The sequence below is a fragment of the Ambystoma mexicanum genome, chromosome 2p (genome assembly GCF_040938575.1).
Source record: "Ambystoma mexicanum isolate Mex_15411 chromosome 2p, UKY_AmexF1_1, whole genome shotgun sequence".
Lineage (NCBI taxonomy): Eukaryota > Metazoa > Chordata > Amphibia > Caudata > Ambystomatidae > Ambystoma > Ambystoma mexicanum.
In genome coordinates, this window is record NC_090923.1 from 27,174,631 (window position 1) to 27,201,723 (window position 27,093).

Consider the following 27,093-nt stretch of genomic DNA (forward strand, 5'->3'; position numbering starts at 1 on the left):
TATTTTTACCAGGGTTGGGTTTCCTAAGCAAGTAATATCCGACAGGGGGTCAAACATTATGTCCCACTACATGAAAGCCATGTGGAAAACCTGTGGAGTTGCTTACAAGTTCTCAACCGCATACCACCCCCAAACCAATGGGTTGGTAGAAAGGTTTAACAGAACCATGAAGAGCATGATAGGTGCTTTAGAGGAACCTCTGAAAAGAAAGTGGGACCTTCTACTGCCATGCCTTCTCTTTGCTTATAGAGAAGTCCCTCAGGAGGGAGTAGGTTATTCTCCCTTTGAACTTCTCTATGGCCATCCAGTCAGAGGTCCATTGGCCCTGATTAAGGAGGGGTCGGAAGGTGCTCCTCCCCTCAAGCCAGTCAGAGTGACTGACTATGTGATAGCCGAAGGAGAATGCCACACATTTTGGCAGAAGCTAGTGATAACCTGAAAGCTGGACAAGCTTTGGTCAAGCATTGGCATGATCAAAAGGCTAACATGGTTGAGTTCACTCAAGACCAGCTAGTTCTCGTTATGCTCCCAACAAGGCAGAGGGCCTTGCAAGACAAATGGATGGGACCCTTCAAAGTTGTGGGAAAACTTGGAGAGGTCAACTATCTGGTGGATCTGGGCAGACCCAGGGAAGCACCTAGAGTCTTCCACACCAACCGACTGAAAGCGTACGTCTCCAGACCTGAAGTAGGAGCCTTGCTTCTAGCTTCAGCAGCAGAGGAAGAAGAGAGTGAGTCTCTCCCTGATCTCCTCAGAGGTGTATCTTTGGATGAAAAAATTGAAGGAGTCAATCTCTCTTCAGATCTGACACCTGAGCAACAGGAGGAGTGCAAATCTATGTTAAATCAGTTTGCCTCCCTGTTCTCACTCTCACCAGGCTTGACCCCTTGGGGACAGCATGAGATACTCACTGGTGACTGTCTGCCAGTCAAAAGCAGAGGATACCGAATGTCAGAAAATGTGAGAACCCATATCAAGGGGGAGGTCAAGAAGATGCTTGATCTCGGGGTAATAGAACCCTCTACTAGTCCATAGTCTAGCCCAGTTGTGTTAGTACCAAAGGCAGCATCCAAAGACTTGAGATTCTGTGTGGACTATAGAGCTCTTAATGCAGTCACCAAGACTGATGCCCACCCTTTACCAAGGACAGATAAGTTGGTGGATAAACTTGGCGCAGCCAAGTACCTCAGCACATTTGACCTTACGTCAGGCTATTGGCAAATAGCCTTGACAGACCATGCCAAGGAGAAAACTGCATTTTCCACCCCAGTTGGCTTGTACCAGTTTAAGGTCATGCCTTTTGGATTCAAAAATGCACCTGCTACATTCCAAAGGATGGTGAACCAAGTTCTAGCTGGTATGGAGGACTTCTGCATGGCATACTTGGATGACATTGCAGTCTTCAGCTACTCCTGGGAGGATCATGTGAACCACCTAGGACATGTTTTGCAGGCTCTTGGACAGGCCAATTTGACTATCAAGGCAAGTAAATGCCAGATAGGTCAAATTAAGGTGGTCTACTTTGGGCATGAGGTAGGAGGTGGAGAAATAAGGCCTTTGCTCAGCAAGATTGGAGCTGTGCAAAATTGGACAACACCTACTACTCAAACCCAAGTGAGAGCCTTCCTAGGCCTCACTGGGTATTACAGGAATTTCACTGAGAACTATGGGACCATAGCTTCTCCACTGAATGTAATCGCCTCCCCAAAATTCCCTAAAAAGGTCAAATGGACTGAGGAGTGCAATCGGGCCTTTGAAAAACTGAAGAAAGCTCTTTGCCAAGCTCCAGTATTGAGAGCTCCTGACTACCACCAAACTTTAATTGTACAAACTGATGCTTCCAATGTAGGTATAGGTGCAGTTCTAAGCCAACTGGATGAGAAGGGTAGGGAGCACCCCATTTGCTTCATCAGCCGTAAGCTGAAGGATCCTGAGACAAGGTGGGCAACAATCGAAAGAGAATGCTTTACTATTGTGTGGGCACTGAAGAAGTTTAGGCCATACTTGTATGGTTCTACTTTTGTCATTCAGACTGACCACCAACCCTTGAGATGGTTAATGCAAATGAAGGGAGAAAATCCGAAACTATTGAGATGGTCAATCTGCCTGCAAGGGTTTGATTTCACCATTGAGCACAGGTCAGGGTGTCACCATCAAAATGCTGATGGACTCTCTAGGATGTATGTCATCGACTTACATCCAGGAGTGGATTAAATCCTCCTGTCCCTTAGTCTGGGGGGGGCGAGTGTTAGGGAGAATTCTCTGTTTAGGCTGAATTTCCTAACCTAGTGAGTCCCCCAGCAGTTTTGCTGGATTTTTGGGGTTTATTTTTTTCTCCTGCCAAACGTGAGACTCTTTTACCCTCGCTCTTGGGCATGATTTGAGTGTGTTTCTTTGAATCTAGATGTGTTTAATGGGCTATGGGGTCTTTTACTCCATAGGGCTTCATGTGTTTTTGTGATGTGAGTTACACAGCACCCTCAGTGCAGTGACACAGTGGTGTCATAGTGACCCCCCAGTATAGACTCCATACCCTGGGACTGACTACTGTCTCCCAGGGCATGTAAAGTCACCATTGACTTTACTAGTCTTAAATTCTGAACAGAACCAGTACAAACCATCATATTGTGGACGTACTGGCTGGGGCAATTCAATTGCCCCAGGGTCTGTTAGTCGAGGGGGCACGTCTCCGTCCCCCCTGATCGAGTTTTGGCTGGTGGCAGTGGATACTACTACCTTTTATATTCAACCGCGAATATTTTCCTATGGGATTTCCCATAGTTTTAGGCTACTACCTTTATTTAATTATTTACGGTAGCCTTGAACATACCGCTGGTTTATTTATTTAATATTAATTCTCCGGTTGGTATTTTTTGCCAAAACTTGATTCTAAAATGGCGTTTGTTCTCTCTTCTGTGACTCCAACCCAAGTCGAGCCCTTTGTTCCACTTTTTGGCGGGCTTCTCCACAGAAGCCCTCCAAAGTGGTGCCACTCTGTCCGGGGTACTTAGGAGGGGTGGAGGGGAATTTAGGCACCCTGGACTGAGTCGCCTAGGCAACTCAAGTCACACTCCATCCTGATTGGCCCAAGTGGTGAGCCGGCCGGCTCACCACTTAGCATGTTTGAGTGACAGCTAGGCTGAGTGAATGGGGGTTTTCTGCATAAAAGCAGGGCTTTGGGGACTGGAACTTCAGAAGTCGCCACAGGACCTAAGAATCCAACGAGGGAGAAGCTGAGCCGACCTGCCACGACACCACCACCGCTGGAGCCCTGCTGGACCGTCTCACCACTTTTCCCAACGACAGAGGAGATCTCCCGCCGGAGAGTCTTCTTCCTTTGACTGGTGGGGATAACCAGTTTCACCATCTTTTCGCCTTCCTGAAGTACCTCCTGGCCGCCTTGCCTGTGCCAAGCACCCCGGAAACCGGGATACCATGTTTTACCACGACCGCGAAACAAAGGTACCACCTTTAACCGGAAAACTCTGCGGCTGGAAAAAAGATCTGCAGTGTCTCATTCCCCTTACAGGCATCTATGAGAAGGACGCCATAGCGGTGTCAGAGGTATACGACCTAATACACGAGTGGATGGACATGAGTGGGATGAAGTTGAATCATGGCTAGACCAAGCTTATGATCATTGGCTCTAGACCCAGACTCGCCAAACTCGCCCTAGAGTATGAATCTTTCCGCATTGCGACCATGTCATTCCAACTAAGGGAAAAATAAAAATACTGGGAGTGACACTTGATCAGACCTTGAGCATGCCTGCTCAGGTCAATAGCCTGTTATCAGCATCGGCCTACTATATTAGACTTCTTTTGCATATTCGCCCATTTTTATCTCAAAAGGGCTGCAAAACGATTGCTCAAGCTATTATTTCCTCAACAATTGATTATTGTGGTTCCCTTCTCAGAGGGGTAGGAAAAACAGAACCCAACAAACTCCAAGTGGCGCAGAACAGCACCATCAGGGCGATCATGGGTTTACGAAGGTTTGCTCATGTCTCAGAGGTGAGAAGATAGAGTTTAGGTTGCTCACCATCACCTACAAATCTCTTAAAGGATCCTTCCCTGCTTATATTGCCAACAGACTAAAAAATAAACCAGTGGTGCGCTCCCTTCGCTCAAATTGTCAAGAAAACCTACACTTTCTGAAAACTTCACTTGAACTGGTCAGAAGGGGTGCTTTCTGGGCGGCTGCCCCAGCTAGATGCAATGCCCTGCATATAGTTCTGAGAAATTGCCTGAAATTGGAAGTATTTATTTTTTTTAACTCAAAACACACTTATTCATATTATGGGGAGCTCTCAGACCTCTGTAATTTGATTTCTCGCCGATTGTCTTCGGCGCCCGTATGCCTCTGGGCCACTTTGGTTGTGCCTAGCAAATATTTTAAAGTAAAGTCAAATAGGTTGCCTCACACAATGCAGCGGCTAAATAGAGGACACCCACGTGGTTAAAAAGGATGGAGCAGACCCAGATAGGGTTACACAAGGTAGGAAAGACGTGAATTTGGTATAACTAGATGACAGCATATATTAAAGCAAGGATTAAATTCAGCCCGCAATGCATAAGAGATGACGAACATACCCTAGACACGAAGAACATGACCATGGCGGAGAGTGAACCAATGTAGGGCCATTTTGGATAGAACAGTGAAGCCTTCATTCTGAAATGCTGAGTTCTGACACAAACTGTTTCACACACAGTCCTAAAAATATGCAATATTCAGACAGACACTCGGGCGTCAAGGCTACGAAACAGGGGGTCCCAACCGAAACCAGTAAGGTAGCATTTCCCAAATGTGCACAGTGTGTAACTGCAAAAATGAATTATTTTCTGTTGGTAGCAAGTTCATAGAGTAGAAGGGAAGGGGATTGAGCGAGTGAGGTCTGTTTGGTTTTTGATGCATCCTTTGTGGTTCAGGGGCTAAAGATGAACACATGCATGGAATGGCTGTCAGTATTGAACAGTGCCTAAAGTCTATTAAAGAAAAAAGTGTGTGTGTGTGGTAGGCTATTGTCACTAGATTTGCCAAGGAAGGCATTGCAAGTCAATGCAAAGGAACACCCACCACAGACCTGCTGTACACGTGTACGATTATAGCTTTCATGCCCTGCCAGGAGGGCAGCATGGCCTTTATTGGCCTGCCAGCCCGAGCGAAGTCAGGCCCGAGCGAAGCTTCAGCCTCAGCTTTGGCTGTGGGCCGTTTAAGGTGTTCTATGAGAGATTTCTGCATTTTAAAGACAGAACACAAAAACGGGGGATTTTTTTTGTTCCAGCCATTTTTGTGTTGGCTTTAAAATGACGAAATATCACATACTGCCCACCCCCACCCCTGCAAGGTGATCCCTTCCCCACCCCACCTTCTGGTTGTTTTGTTAATCGGGAGGGTCTAACACCGCTCATCCGCCAAATCCACATTTCCCCACCCACCACCCCCTTCCTAGCACAACACACACTTACTCCCACAATTACTCCCCACACATAACTCCTTCCTCACTGACCGTCCCTCCAGGTCATCCTGGGCTCTGTCGCCTCTCCTATCTCTATCCCCACGTGTGGTGTTCCCCAGGGCTCTAACCTCTCACTCTGGCACTAACGGCTATCTCGTCCCGCTTACTCACCTTATCTCCACTTTCTCCCCTCACTTCCAATGTTATGCAGATTACACCCAAGTCTTGTTCAAACTTCCCACTGATGCTCTCTCTACTTCCTCTACCATTCCTGACTGCCTAACTGTGATCAAGTCCTGGTGCGTCTCCAATAACCTCTGCCTCAATGCCAGCAAGACTGAGAGGTTTCCTATTGGGACTCCCCTTCCCTCTAGCCACCCCCTATGGCTCTCCCCCTTCTCCTGCATCTGCAGCCAGAAACCTTGGAGTCATCTTCGACTCGTCCCTCTCTTTCCTCCCTCACATCTTGGACCTTGCCAAGAAGGCCCATTTTCAACTCCACCTCCTCAGAGGTGTCCTTCCTTTCCTCACTTTACCCCAGAAGCTCAATGTCTCCAGAGCTCTGGTACTCTCAAGGCTGGTCTGCTGCAACAACCTCTTCCTTAATCTATTTTAATCTACCCTCCTCCTCTCTCCGCCCCCTCCAGCTTGTCCAGAATAAGGCTGCAAGATTTACCCTTGGCCTCAAGCCCAGGGACCATATCCCTCCAGTCCTAAAAACTCTCCATTTACACCCGGTTGCTGCAAGGATCAAATTCAAATCCCCCTGCATCATCAATAAGGCTGTTTGGGGCTGAGGATCAATCCATCTACAACTTGCTCTCAAATACTTTTCTTCCAGATCTTTAGGCTCCTCTGGCTCCAACTCCTGCATGTGAGGCACTTTTCTAAGCAGTGAACTGGTGGACGATCTCCCCCCTCGGCTGGGTCCCTCCTCTGGAACAGTGTCCCCCTACCGCTCCGTCTTGAGCCGGATCTCCTCAAATTCCAGAAGCTCCTCAAGACTTTCCTCTTGACCTCCTCCTTCTCCCTTTCACTCCCGTGATAATACCCCACAGCCGCTGGGATTGGTGGCCTGGAACCTTATGTGCCCTTCTGGGTCCTGGAATTCCCACCCATTCACCCTGAGCCTTCTGCCCCATCCCAGCACTTGCCTTCGGGCAACCTCTGGCTTGTGTTCTCACAGACCTGTACTTAATATTGGCAGATGATCACTCTGTAGCAAGCGATCTCTGCCAGGCACTCACTATTGCACACAACTGACTCCTTGGCACTCCCCCTCTGTGGAACTCCCAGCACTTACCCGCTTCCCTGTCCCTTCGCTCTCTCTCCCTGCACTTGCACTTTCTGGAGGCTCACAATTCCTAGTAAGACCGTCCCTTTCCAGTGCATCAGTGTATTCCATCTGCCTCTGCTCCCATGTTCCCTCCCCTTTGCCCTGTGGGCGCTTTGAAATACAATTTCTCGATGAAGAAGCGCTTTACAAACGCACAATAAATGAATACGTGTACACACACACACAAACAGACACACATACACTCACCTGACACTCCTGCGACAACTCCTCTGGGTCTTGCTGTGCCCGTCAGCCCCTGCGTGAACTCGGGTGCAGCAGGGGCGTGACTGTTAGATTTAGAAAGACCAGTCTATGCAGTCACAGAGCGTTCTTTCTAAATCAATCTTTTTTTTCCGGTAAAGTGAAAACTATTTTTTCACTTCACACCGTTAAAGGCCATGTCTGCCCTCCTGGCAGGTCATGAAAGCCCATCGGCAGCCCGGGGTTCGTCAGGGGTGCGAATGGCATTCAAAATGGGTCATCGGGAGGCCCGCGTTGCTATGCAGCCATCTTCCGTTGAAAAATTAAAAGATAACCCCCCCTTTTCCAGGTCTATGGCAGCGGACCCACGGGAGCGGCTCTGGGACCGGAGCATTGCACTCTGGTCCCGGTCCCGCGGGTAATTGGAAGGGGCAGCGAGGCAACAGGGAAAGAGGCATCCGGTTGCCTGCCCGCAGTGATAAAAATAAAGCGCCACCGGTGGCTGGGTCCGTGGGAGGGGACTGTGAATTCTCACCCGCTGTTCCAGCCACCAGATTGGCTGACGCCCTTCCCCCGGTGCGGTTAGTAGAGGTAGCCACGTTTCCTTGAAGTTTCACTCACCTGCAAAGCGAAAGTACTGATCAAAAAGTCCAACGTTGACAGACTGCAGGTCGTTCAGCTTCAGCACGAAGCAGTGGGAGAGATGGAAGGAGCTGCTCTGGCCATCTGCACTCTTTTGTTTCCAAAAGTCTACAGAAGTTAAAAAATAATAATAATAATAAAAAAAAACATTACGAAGTTAGTTTATTCTAAATAATGACTACATAACCTGAATTGATGGTTCTCATTTTAAGTTTGAGCGCCACCTGCAAGTTGAAATGATTGCATAAAAGTACAGCTGGGGAGGAATGGCATAGGAGGAGGGACATAAAGCTTGTAGGTGTTTGTTTATTTGGCCACCAATTGACTGCCCGTGGCTATGCTAATCCCACACAGTTCTGGAACCCCCCCCCACCCCCTCCCGCCTAAAACCCCTCCTCATGGAAACTCTTCGAACTCGTTTTAAAATCATTACCATCAAACATTGAACTCAATGTGGGATGTACATTAAAACAATACATACAAAATACAGAGCGCACTTGCCCGCATTTTGTAATTTGATCTTTTGGGATTTCACCCGTTTGTGCCACGCACTGCCTTTAATGTATGCGGGGGGACACCCCTGCAGCCCATACCACCCGCACCCCCGCTTTCCCCACTCCCCTGTTCGGTATTATGGGCAAAAGATCTAATCCACTATGCCGAATGCACACTAAACGTGCATTGAGCATTTTAGATTCAATCGTTTCAACCATTACCCTCGAAGTGCCTACCAGTGTTTTCTAAAAAGCAGCCTTCTGAGTGTTAATGGATTCATTGGAGTTGTAAACACGCTCCTGGTATAATACAAATGTATTAACCAGATCTGCCTTCAGCCTCTTGATTTATAAGCACTCTGCATGTTATTCACTGAAGTCCTGTTAATAACAAGCTTTGGGAAAGCCAACAGTTTTGGCTCCTGTACAAGTATTGGGCATTTGCCAGGCACTGCTATTAGATGCCCAGGTACTCGCGCCATTTTGCACCTGCTCCCATCCAATGGCCAGTTCATACATGGATTCAGTTGCAAGTCTCCAGAATCAGTAGCGCTTATTATGCCAACATTTTCCACAGTACAATTGCCTAAAAATGGGGCACAACGCTGCGCGACAACATATTACACTTCACGCTTCAAGGCACTTGCACAGAACATACGGAAGGCAATATGTTGTCACAATAACGTCACAAATCCAAGCTGCCAGTTATGATTTCCATATGCAATAATCCTGACAAAATGATAATTAATACTCAGTTCTCAGCCCAGAAAGCATTCTGCGATGGACGTGCTGTTATAATCACTATCACTATATTCCGTCTGAAGACAGGACTAGCCAATCAGAGCCCTGCAGGGCAGGACCGTGGCATTTGTCGTCCCAGGAGAGACAGCTACTATTTGGTCTGGGCACTTGGTGTGGCGGGTTGTGAAACTGAAATGTATAAACCTTTGATGTTTCGCGGCCTCTCACTTTATGGTGGTGCTTTGCGACTGAACACAGCGCCTGCGTCTCACTTGTCACTACTAGAGATTAACATGGGACTGAATTCTTCATTCTTGCAATGTAACGAGCATGTGCTTTTCATCTTTGAAGAGGCTTGATTACACCTTAATGCACACTCTTCAGCTCCTTTATCTGTCCTACAGGTCACTTTCCTCAGGGGTAAACACAGGCAGACAAGTCCTCCTTCACAGATAGACGATTCGTTTCCCAAATGTCTATGAGGCAGCAGCGTGCACTGGCCACGCCTCAGAAAATGGAGTAAATCCTCAGATGGCCTCCCTACGATTACAAGTTGGGGAAAGGCAGGCCTATTGATAGGAAACATTCCCTCCATAGTCTATGGACACCCAAACCCTTCGCTTTTGACCTGTCCTGACTTTTTGCAGAGAAGTAAAGCCTTCAGCTTCACTCCCCTGGCCTGTTGCTCATTTTGTCACTGGGAAACTGATCAGTCCTTCAGACTCCCAGTACTGGGAACTGATTCCTTTTTGTCTTTTATTTTTGATCTGTTGTGGCAACTTTTCCAAAAGTGTACACAGCATCTTACAATGCAGTGCAGTGGGGATACTTTTGTATCACCCTAGTCTTTTCTACTGGGGATTTTGGGTTACCTTTATGTGTGCCTAAAGACTAGCTCTTGGGGCAGCAGTTACTCTCTTACCTGGTAACGTTCTTTCGATGGGATGGTCCGACGATGTATTCCATATCTATGACAGTAATCACCACAGCTGTGCTTCTTCGGAAAATCTTTCGGTGTCTGCGTCCATGACGTCGATACGCCGCCCTCGAGGACCTCCTCCGATGGCCGACGTCACCAGATGTTATAAGTAGGACTCATGACGCCCGTAGCCTCAGTTGTAGTTTTTTCCCCCAGAACGTGTGGTAGCAGTCTTCTGCCAGTCTGACACACAAAGCCTTGCGGAAACGTAAGCTGCAATCGCATAAGAAATTCTGTAGCGGGGAAGGCAGGGAGGGAGCGATATGGAATACGTCGTCAGACCATCCCATCGAAAGAATGTTACCAGGTAAGAGAGTAACTTGTTCTTCGAGGGGATTGAGTTCTCTGACGTATTCCATATTTATAACAGACTCCCAAAGCAGTATCAATGCAAGGAGGTGGGAAAAGAATTTAGAAAAGAAACATTTAGAATACCCAATCAAAATGCGGAGTAAAGGACCGCCTTGCCAAAGGCCAGATCCTGCCCACGGATGGAATTGAGGGAGTACTGACGTACAAATGTATGTACCGAACCCTAGATGGCTGCATCACAGATGTTACGAATAGGAACACCCCTCTGTAGGGCAGAAGAGGCACCCATACTCCTGTTAGAATGGGCCCACAAGCCGACCGGTGGGTCCTTACCTGCCAAGCGGTAACACTCGGAGATAGCCAAAATAATCCAGCGAGACAAAGTCTGTTTCGTCACAGCTTGTCCCAAATGCTTTCCAGCGTAACCAATGAAGAGTTGATCGTTCACTCTGACCCGGGACATGCATGAAATATAAAACCTTAACGCTCTCCTAGGATCAAGCCTATGGAGCCTCTCCTCTTCCTTACCAGGATTTGGAGGAGGATAAAACGCCGGAAGAACAACCTTCTGGCCTAAATGAAATTCCGACACCACCATCGGAAGAAAAGAAGGACGAACTCTAAGGACAACCCTGTCCTTATGAAACACAGTGAAGGGTGGCTTAACTGAAAGTGCCTGTAACTCACTCTGCGAGCGGAAGTAACCGCAACTAAAAATACCGTTTTAAGAGTCAACAGTCTCAAAGGGCATGAATGCAAAGGCTCAAACGGAGCACCCATCAGAAACTTGAGAACAAGGTTCAAATCCCAACCTGGCACCTGGAAAGGTGACTGAGGGAAAACATTAGTGAGCCCTTTCAGAAACTGAGAAATCAAAGGAATTTTAAAATAGGAACACTCTTCAGACGAGTGCTTAAATATGGACAGCGCCGCCAGGTACCCTTTAACGGTACCCACTTGCAAGCCCCTGTGGGCCAAAGAAAGCAAAAAAGACAGAACCATGGGAATGTCACATTCAAAAGGATCCACATTCTTAACCCTGCACCAGTCGCAGAATTTACGCCAACGGCAACGGTACAGGGACTTTGTTGCTGTCCTTCTGGCCGAGAGCAACACCTCCATCACGTCTTCAGGGAGGTCCCATTCCTTATACCTCAACCATTCAGAAGCCAAGCGTGAAGGTTGAGGGATCTGACCTCTGGATGGAGAACCTGACCCCCCTCCCGTGAGAGCAGATCGTCTCGGTAGGGAAGACGACGTGGAGGGCAGATGGACAAGTCGAGAAGGTCAGGTACCACGTCCTCCGGGCCCATGCCGGTGCAATGAGGATCATCCGGAAACCGAACCTCTGTAACCTCTGCAGTACTTGAGGAATGACAGGGACTGGAGGAAACGCGTACAGCAGTGGGAATGACCACTCCACCACAAACGCGCCTCCTAAGGCTCCTTTTGGAGGAAATTCCCCCGAGCAGAACCTCTCGCAGTTCCGGTTGGCACTGGAGACGAAGAGATCTACTTGAGGGGTCCCCAAAGGGTGAAGATCTCCAGGAGAATCTCCTGAGCCAACTCCCACTCGTGAGAGATCGCGCTCTGCCTGCTCAGAGTGTCAGCCGTCTCGTTTTCGTCTCCGACCAGATGAACTTCCTGCCCAGAACCAGAGCTGCATCACCTCCCTGCATGAGGAAGTGACCTCCCCCCCCCCTTTTTGTTGAGGTAGTGCATGGCCACTGTGTTGTCAGTCAGGATCAGGACATTCTTTCCTTGCACAGTCTGCAGAAAAGCCTTACGGCCCTCCGCTCCAACAGATTGATATGGAGTCCGGACTCCGACGGAGACCAACGACCGCTGACTGTCAACTCGTCGGCATGAGCTCCCCATGCCGTGAGAGAGGCGCCTGTTACGATCGTCACCTCTGGCCAGGGAAGCCAAAATGGAGCCCCCTTCATCAGATTGCCTTCGAAGGCCCACCACAGAAGGCCCTGGGCGACCGAGGGCGGCACCTGAACGGGGTCCGACATCCTGCCAGAGGATTGTGACCACTGCATCTTGAGTGCCCACTGCAAAGATCTCATCCACAGACTGGCCTCTGGCACCAGAAGAATGCAGGATGCCATGAGGTCGAGCAACCTCAAGAACACCAACGCTGAGAGCGTCTGGGCATGTTGAAACTTGTGCACCATCTGCTGAATGTGAAGAGCCCTCAGCTGGGGAGGAAAACACTGCCCCAGGGATGTGTCGAGCACTGCTCCGATGTACTGGAGCCGCTGTGTTGGCGTCAAATGGGACTTCTTTAAATTGAGGGAGAAGCCCAGCCTGTGAAAGGAGTGGCAGGGGAGAGCGCGCCCTGATCAACCAATCATCCAGGTAGGGGTAGACGTGAATCCCCCCTTTCCTGAGATACGATGCCACCACCACCACCATGAGCTTGGTGAAAACCCTCGGGGCAGAGGTCAATCCGAACGGCAGGACCCAAAGCTGAAAGTGAGAGTCGCCAACCGCGTACCTCAGGTACTTCTTGTCCTTTGGATGGATCGGCACATGAAAGTAAGCGTCCTTGAGGTCGAGACACACCAACCAGTACTGAAGTTGAAGGGCCTGGAGGACTTGAGAGAGAGTAACCATCTTGAACTTGTCCTTCCTGAGGAGTTTGTTCAAACCGCGCAAGTCCATGATGGGTCTCAATCCCCAGCCTTTCTTCGAAATAAAAAAAATAAGGGGAATACCATCCCTTGTTCCTCTCCGCTACAGGCACCAGTTCTATGGCGCCTTTCTCCAGCAGTGCTTGAATTTCCTGCGCAAGGAGTGGATCCGGACTCTTCAAAGGGAGATTCCCTGGTAGATTGTCATGAGGCCTCTGCCGAAAGGGAAGTCAGTAGCCTTGGGTTATGATCTCCAGAACCCACACATCTGAAGTAATGGCACGCCACTCTACAAAATGCTGCGTCAGCCTTCGGCGAACCATGGGACATGGCCTCATGACTGAGCTAAAGTGGCTGCGGCGTTGCCTGAGGGCAAAGAGGCAACTTTCCGAGCGGCCTTGGCACCTCGAGTACCTTGTTTTCCACCTCTGGCACTCCTACTGTGGCCCCTTTGACTGACGGCTCCTCTCGCTTTAGCAAAGGATGAGTAATAACGAAAGGAACTTCGCCTTTTCGTCCTAGGGGACAGCAATGGAGGGGAGGTTGACAAACTGCAGCGCTCAACGACTTCGCTGCAGCTTTGGAGGGTTGCAACCTCTCAAGGCTCTCTTCAGCCTTGCTGCCAAAAAGATGTTCACCGTCAAAGGGCATGTTGAGGAGCCGGGCCTGCACATCAGGAGCAAACCCCGACTTCTGCAACCACGCAAACCTGCATATTACGATGCTCGCCGCCATGGACCGGCTGACACAATCTGCCATGTCCAAACCTGACTGAATGGCCTCACACATGGCATCCTTGCCATCCTGACCCATGGCAAGGAAACCATCCCGTTCGTCCCCTTCGAGAATATGCTCAGCCGCTAAGGAAACAGTTCCACAGAGTGTGCGTGAAACGAGACAAGGCACATACGGAGTTGGCCGCCTGAAGCGCCATACCCCCTGAAGAAAAAACTTTCTTCGCCCAGCCATCAAAACGCTTGTCGTCCCCATCATGAGGGATGGTAGGATACAACGCCTGCTTTGCCGGGGCCGTAGCCACCTGCACCACCAAACTCTCTGGAGTGTGGTGCTTGGACAATTAGCAGGGGTCGCTACTGGCTGGGCGGTATTTTCGCGGCAAAGACTTGCCCACTGCCGGGAGACTCTCCGGAGCAGTCCAAGCCGCTGCCACCATCCTCTGTAAAGCCATATGAAATGGCAGTACCGGGTCAGTTGGTGCACCAAGGTCGAGGATATCCGTAAGGTCATCCTGAAGAAACTCCCCTGGGGGAGCAGACCACCCCAAGTACTCGGTGACCGTGGACATAAGGCGCCGGTACGAGGAGTCGGCATGAGTGCCAGGCTCAGGCCTACAAAACTCCACCTCTGGAGAGTTGTCCAGCCCACTAGCATCGGGCAGGGACTGCCTCAGGTCCTCAAATTGGCTATGGCCCGAGAGAATCTCGTTTGGCACCGTATTAGGAACCATGCCATCATCAGAGCCCTCATCCACCTCTGAAATAAACTCAAGATGGCGGTAGGAAGGCACTGAATGGGGAACAAAGCCATGCTTGACCTTGGCCAGAGCCTTTCTAGGGGGTTCCCCTGTGCCACGGGGTACCTCCGACACCACAGCCTTGAAAGTCGTCGAGTGAGTCAGCGCCGGCGTTGAGTGAATCGGCGTCGAAGACAGACGCGGCGTCGAGACAGGCCTCGAAGGAAGAGCCCCGAGCGTGTCTTTCGACATCCTGGGTGGGCCGACGACTTCCTTGGAGGTGGAGCCTCGAGAGAGTCCGTTGACGACCTCGGCGCCACAGGCGTCAATGTCTTCCTCAAAGACTGCACAGGTTTACGCAGTCTCGAGCGTGTCGAGGACCAGGACCTTGTCCGAGCGGGATCTCTCCCGCGAATCGTGCCGACCCCTCAGAGGCGCGGGACTGGTGCCCTGCGATTCGAGAATCGCTAACATTTTCTTCCCAAAGAAAGCCCATTCCTCCGGTGTCGCATGCTTGGTGGGATAAGCAACCCGCCGACGGGGAAGGCGATCGATGACGGCGCTTCTGGGAGTGCCTCGAAGAGGCAGAGGAGTGGCGAGACCGACTCTGGGATCGAGACCCACTGGACTTCCGACGACGACGTGGAGAGTCACCCCTCAAATCGTCCGTCAAAAGCCCCGCAGACCTCGACTTCCGTGGCTTGGACACCTTACCTACCGACAACAACTTCTTGTGCTCCCGCAAGGTTTTGGACGTGAGCGACTGGCAGTCGACACAGTCATCCGTGTCATGGGCCTCCCCGAGGCATCAGAGGCAGGCGTCGTGCGAGTCCGTCACTGACATCTTGGACCCACAGTCCCCACACTTCTTAAAGCCCGGACGCGGGGTGGAAGACGAGGTAGACATCCTTCATGAAGAAGAAACTTTCACAAAACTAACAGGTTTGAAGAACCGAGAAACAACAGAAACTCGAAAGAGTCGAGGCGCGCCGGGGTTCCCGAAGCAAACACGTTCGCGGAAAAAATGGAACTGAGGCTACGGGCGTTGTGCGTCCTACTTATAACATCTGGTGACGTCAGCCATCGGAGGAGGTCCTCGAGGGCGGCGTATCGACGTCATCGACGCAGAAAGATTTTCCGAAGCAGCACAGCTGTGGTGATTACTGTCCTAGATATGGAATACGTCGGAGGACCCAATCCCCTCGAAACATTTTTACCATTTTTGTAGTCATTTTAGTTTGCACATTCACATTTACCATGTCTGGCTACAAAATGGGGCCAGTGACCTAAAATGTCCGTGCCACAAGGTTTTACACTTGTCTTTTGCCCTTATTGTTTCATGGCCTTCTTCCTGCCTTCTGAGGTCAGTAAATCCCTAATATGGCCATGCATTTGCTTAGGAAAGCTGCTGTTTTCGCGCACTAGTGCCTGGGCCCAGGAAGTGGGTTGAACTGTGTGGTCCCATTTCACAACCGTGGTGCCTGAAAGTCTAGTGTGCATGCATGAGTGAAACCGACAGTGGTCCCCGATTGGACAGCTGTGGACGGAGTGAGGGGTGCAGATCCTTTCCACTGGTGCACTGGTGTTTGCCATTAGCCTGGATTTGGGATAAGAAGAGGACTCCTGTGGCCATTCCAGTAGGTCAGCGTTAGAGCCAAGTATCCTGTGTAGACGTGTAGCCGACCTATGGATGAATCCTGAAGAGGCCTGATGACCTTTCCTGCAATTGCCCCGGTGTAGTCCTGCTGGTCTACCTAATCTGAGAACATCCTCTACGGTGGTTCGTCCTTTGACTGGTGGGAACATCCAGTCGAAATGTCTTCTCTTGTTCCTACAGCCTTCAGCCCATGGAATCGTCCATGGACCACCTGGTGCACCGGTCAGCTCTGAATCTTGCTACTGTGGCAGAAGCATTGCCATTCTGCGTTTTCATCTGGAACTTTGGTGGTCGCCAGCACGTGCCATAAGTCTCCTTCCTGCCAAGTTTCAGCTTCCCAGCATCAATGGATCCAGCACAGGAAGGACTGGATCCAGCACAGGAAGGACTTCTGTGAAGAACCATCTTCGGTTCCGGAAGCACCTGAAGACCTTCCAATTTGCTACTTCCTTCCCCTTTCCTCTCCCCTGCTAATCTGTCTGCTTTGGCATCAGGCACCTGGTTACCCTCTGATTTCGGGTCCAGTTCCCTGCCATCCCAGCCACACACCCGCACTGCCTCCTGGCAATCCCTGCACTTGGGTCTGTATCTGCAACCCTATAGTCCCCTTCCAGCACTTATCAGAACCTGTTATCCACACCTTATTCTCGCACTTACCACCTGCTGGCTGCACTACCTGTTCTATCATGTGTTCAGTACTTTCCACTCACCTCTGCCCCCCGCACTTTCCCCCTTCCCTCTCCCCTGGACTTGCATGTACGCAATGTCATTGTGCCTAGTAAAATCGTTGTTTTGGCCTCCCTCGTTTCCCCTCCCTTGCCTCATCGCGCTCTGAAACACCTGTGTATGAGTGCGATACAAATAAAATATATCACAACTGGGACGCCTGCTGTCGCCTGTGTGCAGTGTGTCACTGGAATCGGCTTCCTTCCGTCTGGTAGAGTGTTCAGAAGAACCCTGCATTGGTGCCTGATGCATTTCTTCATTGGAAAGTGTTGCACTCAGCTCCTGGACCCGACCAGACTCTTCCTGCACCCGCAGCTCCTGGGCATCTTCTACTGGATCCAGCAGAAGGAAACCTATCGCCAGCGACACCGTGTTGACCTGTCAAGTCACTTAGGAAAATCGGAGTAAGGGTGGTGAGTAATCGCAATAGCTACAGCCACCCCTAAATCCCTTATAATAAACCTTGTGATTAATTCCATTCCTTCGCTTTTTAAATGTTTGTTTCAAAAACTGTTGAAAGAGCTTCATGATAAGTGTTCTGGAAAAATGTTCAAACACGTGAAGAACTCTTCCTGCCTTTGACCCGTCTCCTAGAAAGAACTTTATGGCGTTTGGGCACAATGCCTCATTCAACATAGGGATTGGGTTTATACAGTTATGGTCTTCATTCCCGTGAACTGGTTTTCTTATTGCATAATTACTTACCTTCCTTTCAGGAGTTTAAGTGCATGTTATGCATTTCTACAAACCAAAGGTGACTGACTGTATGGCATACACTACTTACCGTAATCTTATTTCTGATGCTTGCATCTGCTTAGATACACATGCTTTGCATAAGCCAACATCTAGTGGTTGGCATGGAGTATTGCACATATTATCAAAGTTCGAAAAGGGACATTGACTCTGTGCGCTTGTAATATTACCCCTAGTCTAATGTCTATTGGACCCATGAACCCTCACAAGTCGCTGTCCATCAGATAGTTTTGTTTCTGACAAGAGGGAGCACGTCGTATTTGCGTTGAGAATAGATACATTTTGATGAGGTGTGAAACATCTTTGATTTGCCACAGAAACCTTCAACTCCAAAATGGGATGAAGGGTGGGCGCATGTGAATCTAAGCAGATGTATGCATCAGAAATACAATTACGGTAAGTAATGTGTGCCTTCTGAGGCTTGTGGATCTGCTTAGAATCATATGCTTTACATAGATTAGTGAGCAGTACTGGGAGAAGTAGGTGGGGTATTTGAAGGAAGAGCGTCAGAGATGTTTTTGCACCGCCTGACCCACCTGTGTGTCACCTTTAGAAGTAGAATCTAAACAGTAGTGTTGAGGAAAGGTATGAACAGAACGCCAAGTGCCAGCTTTGCAAATGGCGTCTAACAGGACATTTACAATGGAAGCCAGAGTAGCCCCTGTATCCCGAGTTGAGTGTGTTCTGGGCTTGAAGGGCAATGTTCTCTTCACAAGAGAATAACAAATTTAGATACATCTGACAATCCATTGACAGATAGCCGATTCAGAGATAGGATCCTGCCCTCTGTCTGCGGCTAGACAAACAAGCGGTCCTTTTTTCTGAGCGGTTCAGTCTTTTGAAGGTAATGCATGATAGCCCTTCTGACATCTAAAGTATGCAGGCTTCTTTCTGCTGCATATTTAGGGTTTTGGAAGAAAGCAGGAATTCTATGGATTGATTAACTTGGAACTTTGAGATGAACTTTGGAGAAAAGCATGGATGTGTGCATAGTACTTGTGAATAATGACAAAAGGTTCATGCACTGAAAGGGCTTGTAACTCACCAACTCTCCTTACTGATGTGATCGCGACAAGGAAAGCAGTCTTATATGCTAGATGTTTAAGACTGGCTTTGTGCATTAGCTCGAAGGGGGCCAAATGAGCCTTGTTTGAACAATAATCAAGTCCCAGCCGGGAGTTGGATCAGGAACTGGTGGATATAATTTTTTAACATCCTCCATCAATGCTTTCACTGCAGGCATTTTCCACCACAATACTTTATTCTGTACAGTGGTGTAGGTTGTGGGAGTAGCCAGTTTCCATTTGTTAAAATAGCAGTGCCTTGTATTAGGCTTGTATGCTTCTTTTTAAATAATGTCCATACACCTTTGGTTTAGGTTTAAATGACCAAACTATGACCTCAGGAGCCAAGCTGCGAAGTTCAGCGTCTGAGGGCATGGGTGGAGGTGTAATGCTCACCTTTGCTCCGCAGGGGCACCTGGAAACCTCGGCTACTGCTCTGGACTGCACACAGGCGCTGGGATGTTGGATTAGTGAAGCAAGTATCTGAAAAGGGAACGTGGCCGTGAGTTAACTAAGACTGGAGGAACCTCCCAACCGGCACCACCCAATACCCAACCCTTGGGACCTTCTCTCACCTTTCTTTACTGTTTAAGTAGCTCTCCGTCCTGTTATCTCTCACACGGGCGCTGTAGATCAACCAGTTACCTCACTGGTTGTAGAAACTCCGCCCAGACCTGCTGTGGCGTTAAAGTCCTTGATGAGGATTGTTCCAGATGGGCTTGAAATGCACAGGTAAAAGTCCTTTGCAACTAGTCCTTGGGGCTTTTAAGTCAGTCCCTTTGTGACCTTTTTGCACTGCTAGAATGATGCAGGCGGTTTGAGTGTCTATTGGATTCCAATGATCAGAGTCTGACAGGGCCGGCGCTGACTGCCGAAGTCTGTTCTTGAAGCTGAACGGACCACGTGGAGAAAAACAGCTGACGAGCGAACGATGTTTCCTGAAAGCTGCAGCCGGGGAATTTCTGCTGTCACCCGACGTGCAGAAGTCGCTTCGTGGAGCCGAACGGACCCGCGATGGAATCAGCTGGTGCCTGGAGAAAGAAGAGGAGTTCCAGAGGTGGTGCGGCAGACCGAGTGCAGGCAAAGGCGTAACAACAAAACCAGAAGCCGCGCACGTGCTGAAAGATGCTCTTCTTCACAGGGAACGATGCCGGGAGCGTCACGCTGCTGATGCAGAACGACGCAAAGCAGGGACCGTGGCTTTTATAGGGCATCAGCTAGCCACGCCCAGGAGACTGCCAGCCACACCCATGTGACTGGCCTGAAAAGTAGTGCCCATCCTAAAGGGGCTAGCAGGCATTTCACATCCCAGATGTATCTACTGAAGCTATATTGAGTCTCAGAAGTGTTACAGCCTCAGTATTAGCCCAGAATTAACTCATGCAATCCCACAAATGTCAGTTAGGAAATCTAACTATTTATGTACTCAGGTGTTCCTGATATCCGCCCCACCCCCCAAGTCCGCCATTGCTTAACCCACCTTGCTCCTGCCTGCAACCTAACCCGAGCCCTCCCACTTTGCTTCAGGCGGTGATGTGGGCCGCTAACACTGGGTCAAGAGAGCAAGTCCCGGGAAACCAAACCTGTGATCCTGACATGGTGTCCCTCGGTTCTGCAACATGTCGTATGCGCACAACAGTTTCATTGGAGGACAAAGACAGGTCTCAGCAGGTCTGAAATCCAGGTTTGTCGTGCCCACATCATCAGGATTAAGGTTACTTGCTCCTGGTATAGCTTGTGGACTGTCCTGTTGAAAAATGGAGTGGGGGGGTGGGTGCGAGTGTACGCAAATCTCCATGACCAGTTCATTAACAGAGCGACCCCCTTGGATCTTATTTGGGGAAACCTGGATGCCTAGTCATGGCATTGTGCCAAGCCTGGAAACCCACATTTTGAGAAGATGTTGTGTAGGAGGTTTGCAATTGCCATTCGTATTCTGACAGGAGTTCTGCAGTTCTTAGTACGTTTGATAGAAAATGGTGTTCCCCTGGAACATGTTGTGCTAGGAGAAACATGTGTTTTAGTGCCCACAGCCAAACGTTCTGGGCTAGTCTGGTCATCCCTGGAGAGTGTGTTCATCTTTGCTTGTTAATGTAGAACATGGCTGTGGTGCTGTCTGTTTACCAGCTGTTATTTGAATGCTTGTAGTGTTTTGAAGAGTGCTAGCAGTTCTAGAAGGTTAATATGCTTCTTGTTTAATGCTTGTGTCCACCCTCTGTGCGTAGTTTGATGGAGAAAATGTGCTCCCCACCCCGATAGAGATGCATTTGGGGTGAGAGTGGATTTGATTATTGGGTTGTAGAAGGGCTTGCCCTTTAAAAGGTTCTCCTTTGTCCACCACAGCAGAGGTTGCACAGCCACTTCTAGATCGTCCCACAGAGCGCTTGTTTGCGACAATTGTTTCATTAGCCACTCTTGCATGGGAAGCTTGCACTAGCAGGCGTGTGGCACTGGGTAAATGTAGGAAGCCATCATTCCTAGAAGGCGCATTGCCTTTCGCACGGTTACCCGAAGACAGGCTATGCATTGCGGGATTTGAAACAATGTTTTGTACCCTCTCATTGGATGGGAAGACTAGGCCGCCTACTGTCTGTATTAATGGCCCCAGAAACTGTTTTACCTGACTGGGCACTAGACTAGACTTTTTCTTGTTGATGGAGAAGCTCAAATGAAACAGCAGATAGACTGCCGAGTATTCTGTTGACACAACTGAGGTGTGTCTCCTGTTATTAGCCAGTCCTGTAGGTAAGGGTACACTGGAATGAATGTCTCCAATGGTGTGCTGCAACCACCACAAGGACCTTTGTAAGCACTTGTGGAGCTGAAGCTATGCTAAATAGTAGCACCTTGAATTGGCAGTGCTTCCCTCTCACTTTGAATCTTAGGTACTTTTTGTGCGGTGGCAACATTGAAATATGAAAGTATACATCTTTCATGTCGAATGTTGCCATGCAATCCCCCTGGTTTAGTAGAGTCATTACTTCTTGCAGTGTTGTTTTCCTCAATTTCTGTGGCATGACATACGTGTTTGCAGTGCGCAGGTCTAAGACTGGGCGCATTGTTCGATCTTTCTTAGGAACAAGGTAGAATGCTGAATACATACCTTCATTTTCTTCCAAAGGAACCAGCCATATTGCTCCATTTTGTAGTAGTGCTGAAACTACTTCTAGAATCAAGTGATGTTCTGACGACATTCTTCTTGATCGAGGTAGATGGTGGCAAGATGTTTCTCGGCATTCTACTGAATCACCTTTGGCCACGGTTGGTAGCGCCCATTGATCTGACGTTATCCCCTCCCATGTGTGGGTGAATGATGTTATGCAGGCTCCTACTGGGGATGCACGGGAGGGTGCCTGGATGGGAACATCACTTGTTGGCGCGGGCAGCAGTACTTCTAGAGGCTGCAAGCCTACCCTGACCTTTACCTCTCCCAAACTCTCTTTGCTGATTTGCTTGAAAAGAGGATGCATGGCCTTAGGGATATCAAGTAGATGAGAAGGCTCCAAAGCCAGACTGTGAAACCCTGGCTCCGAAAGGAACGGCATTTATTAAAGGTTCCCGGATGGATTAAGGGCTTATTAGAGATTTTCCCTAATGTTTTCAGGGTCTCATGATCTTTCTTGGTAGTTTCTAACTGGTCGTCTAGTGCCTTCCCAAAGAGGACTGAATCTTTGACAGGCATATTTATAACATTTGCCTGTGTCTCTGGTTTGAACCCTGAATCCCGAAGCCATGAGTGGCATTTACACAGGGTTATCAGGTCCCAGCGACGAAATCCTGCAGGAGCAGACAAATACCCCACCATATCCACCAAACTGGTTCACCCGGCAGTCCGTAGAACTACTCAGTTAACCAGACCGGGGGAAGGCGAAGAGGATAAATTAACAAATGGTCAGGATTCCTCCATTCTCCTTCGAATCTTGGATCTCAAGAAAACCTGCAAATAACACATTTCTGATTAAGCATCCAATAAATACACCTGCACTTGAAAGCAATGTGTTATTTTCTTTAAACTAATTACCCGACTGACTCTGCCCTTAGACTAGAGGCTCTTAAGAAAATATGAGAGTTCTTGTTTTGCTGCAAGCATGCACTATGTCCTATGCTGCTGTGCTCACTGTGGCTCATTATTCATTTCCTCCTGTAATTGCTCACTGGAAACATATTATATATGACAATGCATTACTTACCGTAAAAGCATTTCTGATGGTTGTATCTGCTTAGATTCACATGCTGTGCATAGGTCCGACATCCAGTGGTCACTGCGGAGTATTGCATTTTGTTTTTCGTAGTCGAAAAGGGGACGTCGACAAGGCGTGTCTGTAACACTATCCCTATAGTGACGTGCGTTGTACCCACAATCCCTCACGCGTCGAGGTCCCTCTGTTTGTATTTTTCTGCCCTGAGGGAGCCTTATAGACGTGAGTGAGTACAGAAAAGAGAGATATAAAGGAAGTCTATGTTCCTTCCATCCGAGCGGGGAGGAAGGGTGGGCGCATGTGAATCTAAGCAGATACAACCATCAGAAATGCTTTTACGGTAAGTAATGCATTGTCTTCTGATGTTTGTTAATCTGCTTAGAATCACATGCTGTGCATAGACTAGCGAGCAGTACCCGGAGTTGGCGGTGGGTTATGAGAAGGAACAGTAGAGAAAAGATGTCTTAATACTGCCTGTCCCACCTGGGAGTCAGATCTAGAGTGTGCATCTAGACAGTAGTGTTTTGTAAAGGTGTGCACAGAACTCCAGGTAGCCGCTTTGCAGATGGACTCAAGGGGAACATTTGCAATGAATGCTATGGAAGCCCCAGTGCCTCGAGTGGAATGTGCTCTTGGCTTGAAGGGTAGTTCTCTCTTAGCAAGAGTGTAACAGAGAGTGATGCATTGAACAATCCATCTAGATATAGTGGATTTTGAGACCGCATCTCCTTCTCTTCCTGCTGCCACCGAGACAAAGAACTGATTAGTCTTTCTCAGTGGTCTGGTTCTTTCCATGTAGAACATGACAGCTCTGCGTACATCTAGTGTATGCAGACTTTTTTCTCCCGAGCTGGAAGGGTTTTGAAAGAACGTTGGTAGTTCTATAGTTTGGTTTACATGAAATTTCGAGATGAATTTAGGTGCAAACCTTGGGTGTGTGCGTAGAACCACTTTATTTTTGTGAACTGTTACAAAGGGGTCTAGTACAGAAAGAGCCTGTAGTTCACTTACTCTCCTAATGGAGGTGATAGCTATTAGGAAAGCAGTCTTAAGGGTGATATCTTTAAGAGTTGCCTTGTGCATGGGTTCGAAGGGAGGGCCCATGAGTCTGGAAAGTACCACATTTAAGTCCCATCCGGGAGCTGGGTTAGCTATCGGAGGGTGTATCCTTTTTACCCCCTCCATGAAGGCTTTGATAACTGGTATCTTCCACCACGACACTTTAAGTTGGGAAGTGGTGTATGCAGAAAGTGCCGCTAGGTGGACTTTAATGGAATTGAATACTAAACCTGAATCCAGTAAATGGGTCAAGTATAGAATAATGTCAGTAGGAGAGCAGTCAACTGGGTTGATGCTAGTACCTCTACACCAGATAACGAATCTTTTCCATTTGCTAGAATAACAGTGTCGAGTATTAGGTTTTCTGGCTTCCCTGAGGATGTCCATACATCTCTGTGGGAGTTGTAAATGTCCAAATTCTATGATCTCAGGAGCCAGGCTGCTAAGTTCATGGTCTGAGGGCATGGATGCAGTGTCCTGCCCTTGTCTTGTGACAGCATGTTGTACGGGCAGGGAAGTTTCACTGGAGGAGATAGGGACATCTCCATCAAGTGAGCGAACCAAGGTTGCCGTGCCCACATTGGGGCCACTAGTATCATGGTAACCTGCTCCTGGTGCATCTTGTGCACCACTTTGTTGAGAAGGGGAGTCGGGGGAAAGGCGTAAACAAATTTCCCTGACCATTGAATCAACAGACCGTTCCCCTTGGACTGGTTCTGGGGGTACCTGGAGGCGTAACTTTGGCATTGTGAGTTCTCCAGGGTTGCGAACAGGTCTATTTCCGGGAATCCCCATTGCGTGAAGATGTCTAAGACTATGTCTTCGTGCAATTGCCATTCGTACTCTTCGGGCAGGGGGAAGTCTCTGCTGAGTTTGTCTGCTAGCAGATTGAGTTCCCCTGGTACATGTTGTGCTAGTAGGAACATGTTGTGTTTGAGAGCCCACTTCCATATATTCTGGGACAGCTTGGACAGTCCTGGAGAGTGAGTGCCCCCTTGCTTGTTGAGGTAGTACATGGCTGTGGTGCTGTCTGTGAGGACCATCACTGTCTTTCCTTGTAAGTGTTCCTGAAAGGCTTTCAGTGCTTTGAACACCGCTAGTAGTTCCAGCAGGTTTATATGCTTGGATGCTAAACTCGGAGTCCACACTCCGTGTGCCGTTTGATGGGATAGGTGAGCCCCCCATCCTGTAAGGGATGCGTCTGTGGTTAGAGTGGCTTCCACTGCGGGTGTGGCAAAAGTTTTCCCTAATAACAGGTTTTCTTTTGTCCACCACCGTAGCGAGAGAACCAAGGCCTGCGAGACCACCACTAGATCGTCCCATTGTCCGCTGGCCTGACACCACTGGCTGTAGAGCCACTCTTGCATTGGGCGCATGCGCAGGCGCGCGTGAGGTACCAAATAAATACATGACGCCATCATCCCTAGCAAGCGCATTGCTTTGCGTACCGTCACCTCTCGGCCTGCTACATAATGGGGAATTTGAAACAGCATGTTTTGGACCCTCTCGTTGGAGGGGAATACGAGGCCGTCCCTTGTTCGAATTAGAGCCCCTAGGAATTGTTTGGTTTGGCTGGGGTCTAAGCTGGACTTCTTTTCGTTGATGGAGAAGCCCAGTTGGGACAAAAGGTCTACGGTCTTTTGGGTATTGGAGAAGCATGTTTCGTAAGAATCCCCTGTTATGAGCCAGTCGTCGAGGTAAGGGTATACCGGGATGGATAATCTGCGCAGGTGGGCCGCTGCCACTGCCAGTACTTTCGTGAATACCCTTGGTGCAGATGCTATCCCGAAGGGTAGTACTCTGAACTGGTAGTGTTTGTCCTCTATTTTGAACCTGAGGTATTTTCTGTGCGATGGCAACATTAAAATATGAAAGTATGCATCTTTCATGTCCAGTGTTGTCATGTAATCCCCTTGTGATAACAGTGGGATTACCTCCTGTAAGGTCACCATACGAAACTTTTGGGGTTTGACAAATATGTTCGCTGGGCGCAGATCTAATACAGGGCGCATGGTTAAGTCCTTTTTGGGTACAAGGAAGTACACTGAATAAATACCTTCTGTTACCTGTGATAGGGGGACGGGCTCTATAGCTTCTTTCTTCAGTAGTTCTTCCACTTCTTGAAGAAGAATGGAGAGGTGTTGCGGTGTCATGCGCCGGTTCCGTGGGGGTTTGTACTTCGGGGAACCGTTGAACTCGATGCAGTATCCGTGGGCTATGGTGGATAATACCCAACGGTCTGACGTGATTCCCTCCCATGCTGAAAGGAACGATGTTAGCCGGCCCCCGACCGGTGATGCATGGGAGGGGACCCGAATTTTCGGGTCATTTGCTGGTATTGGGCGTGGAACCTCTGGGGCTGGAGCCACGACCTCTTCCTTTGCCACGGCGTTGGCCTCTTTGACTAAACTGGGTGTTACTCTGGTTGGTGGGCCAGTTGGAGCCAGAGTAATATTGTTGCTGTTGGTTCTGCTGCTGTCTTTGGCCACGAAAGGAGCGTTTATTACCATAGCCTCGCCTGTTAGGGGGCCTAGAAATTTGATCAAGAGTTTTGATGGTATCAAACTCTTTTTTAGCATGTTCTAGGGCCTCATCTACTGCTTTCCCAAACAGATGCGTCTGTTCAATGGGTTTATTTATGAGGGAGGCTTGGGTTTCGGGCTTAAAGCCTGAATTGCGTAGCCAAACGTGGCGCTTGAGAAGTATTCCCTGAACTAGGGAGCGGCCAGCCGTCTCAGCGGCATCTAGGGAGTTTTTAACGATGCCCTGGTTTACCAGTGTGCCCTCTGATATTATAGCTAGCAGGCGAGAACGCAGAGGTTCAGGTGCTTCCTCTGCTTCGCTGCGCAGCTTGTTCCACTGTGCATCTGCGTAGCTAGCTAAAAGTGAGTTGTTATTAGCAATTCTAGTGGAGAAGGCGGCGGAGGTCGTGATTCTCTTCCCCAGTGCGTAGAGTTTTTTGCCTTCTTTGTCTGGAGGTGCTTCACTAGTGGATAGTGGCACCCCTGCTCTTTTTCTTGTGTTGGTAACCACAAGGGAGTCTGGAATAGAGTGTCCTCTGATGTATAAAGGGTCAGAGGCTGAAGGGCTGAAGAGCTTTTCTATTCTAGGGTTGACCCCTCTTACTAGAGCTGGGTTAGTAAGGGAAGGAGAAATTCTTCTTTTAATAGAAGCCAGGAGAGGAATAGATTGGCTAACAGGGGCTTTTTCTTTGATGACTTTTTCTACAAAGTCGATGTCTGGAAGAGTTTCCCCTGTATCAATCTCAAAATGCGCTGCTGCCTTGCGCAATAGTGCATTGAGGGAAGGTTGGTCATCTATGGGAGAGGAGTTCCCGTGTGAATCCTTGAGAGGAGAAG

The 27,093-nt window shown here is 48.9% G+C and overlaps 1 protein-coding gene across 4 annotated transcripts in view; it reads right to left on the reverse strand.

The window, feature by feature from the left end:
• Window positions 1–27,093, reverse strand: part of NISCH (nischarin) — a 441,586-nt gene that overhangs the window by 52,312 nt on the left and 362,181 nt on the right. For 3 of the 4 annotated variants that reach the window (XM_069643184.1, XM_069643187.1, XM_069643186.1), the window contains one exon: window positions 7,617–7,745. The exons of the other annotated variant lie outside the window; for it this stretch is intronic. In XM_069643184.1, coding sequence (XP_069499285.1) covers window positions 7,617–7,745 — 129 coding nt within the window. The remainder of the gene's footprint in view (window positions 1–7,616; window positions 7,746–27,093) is intronic. 4 annotated transcript variants of the gene reach the window in all.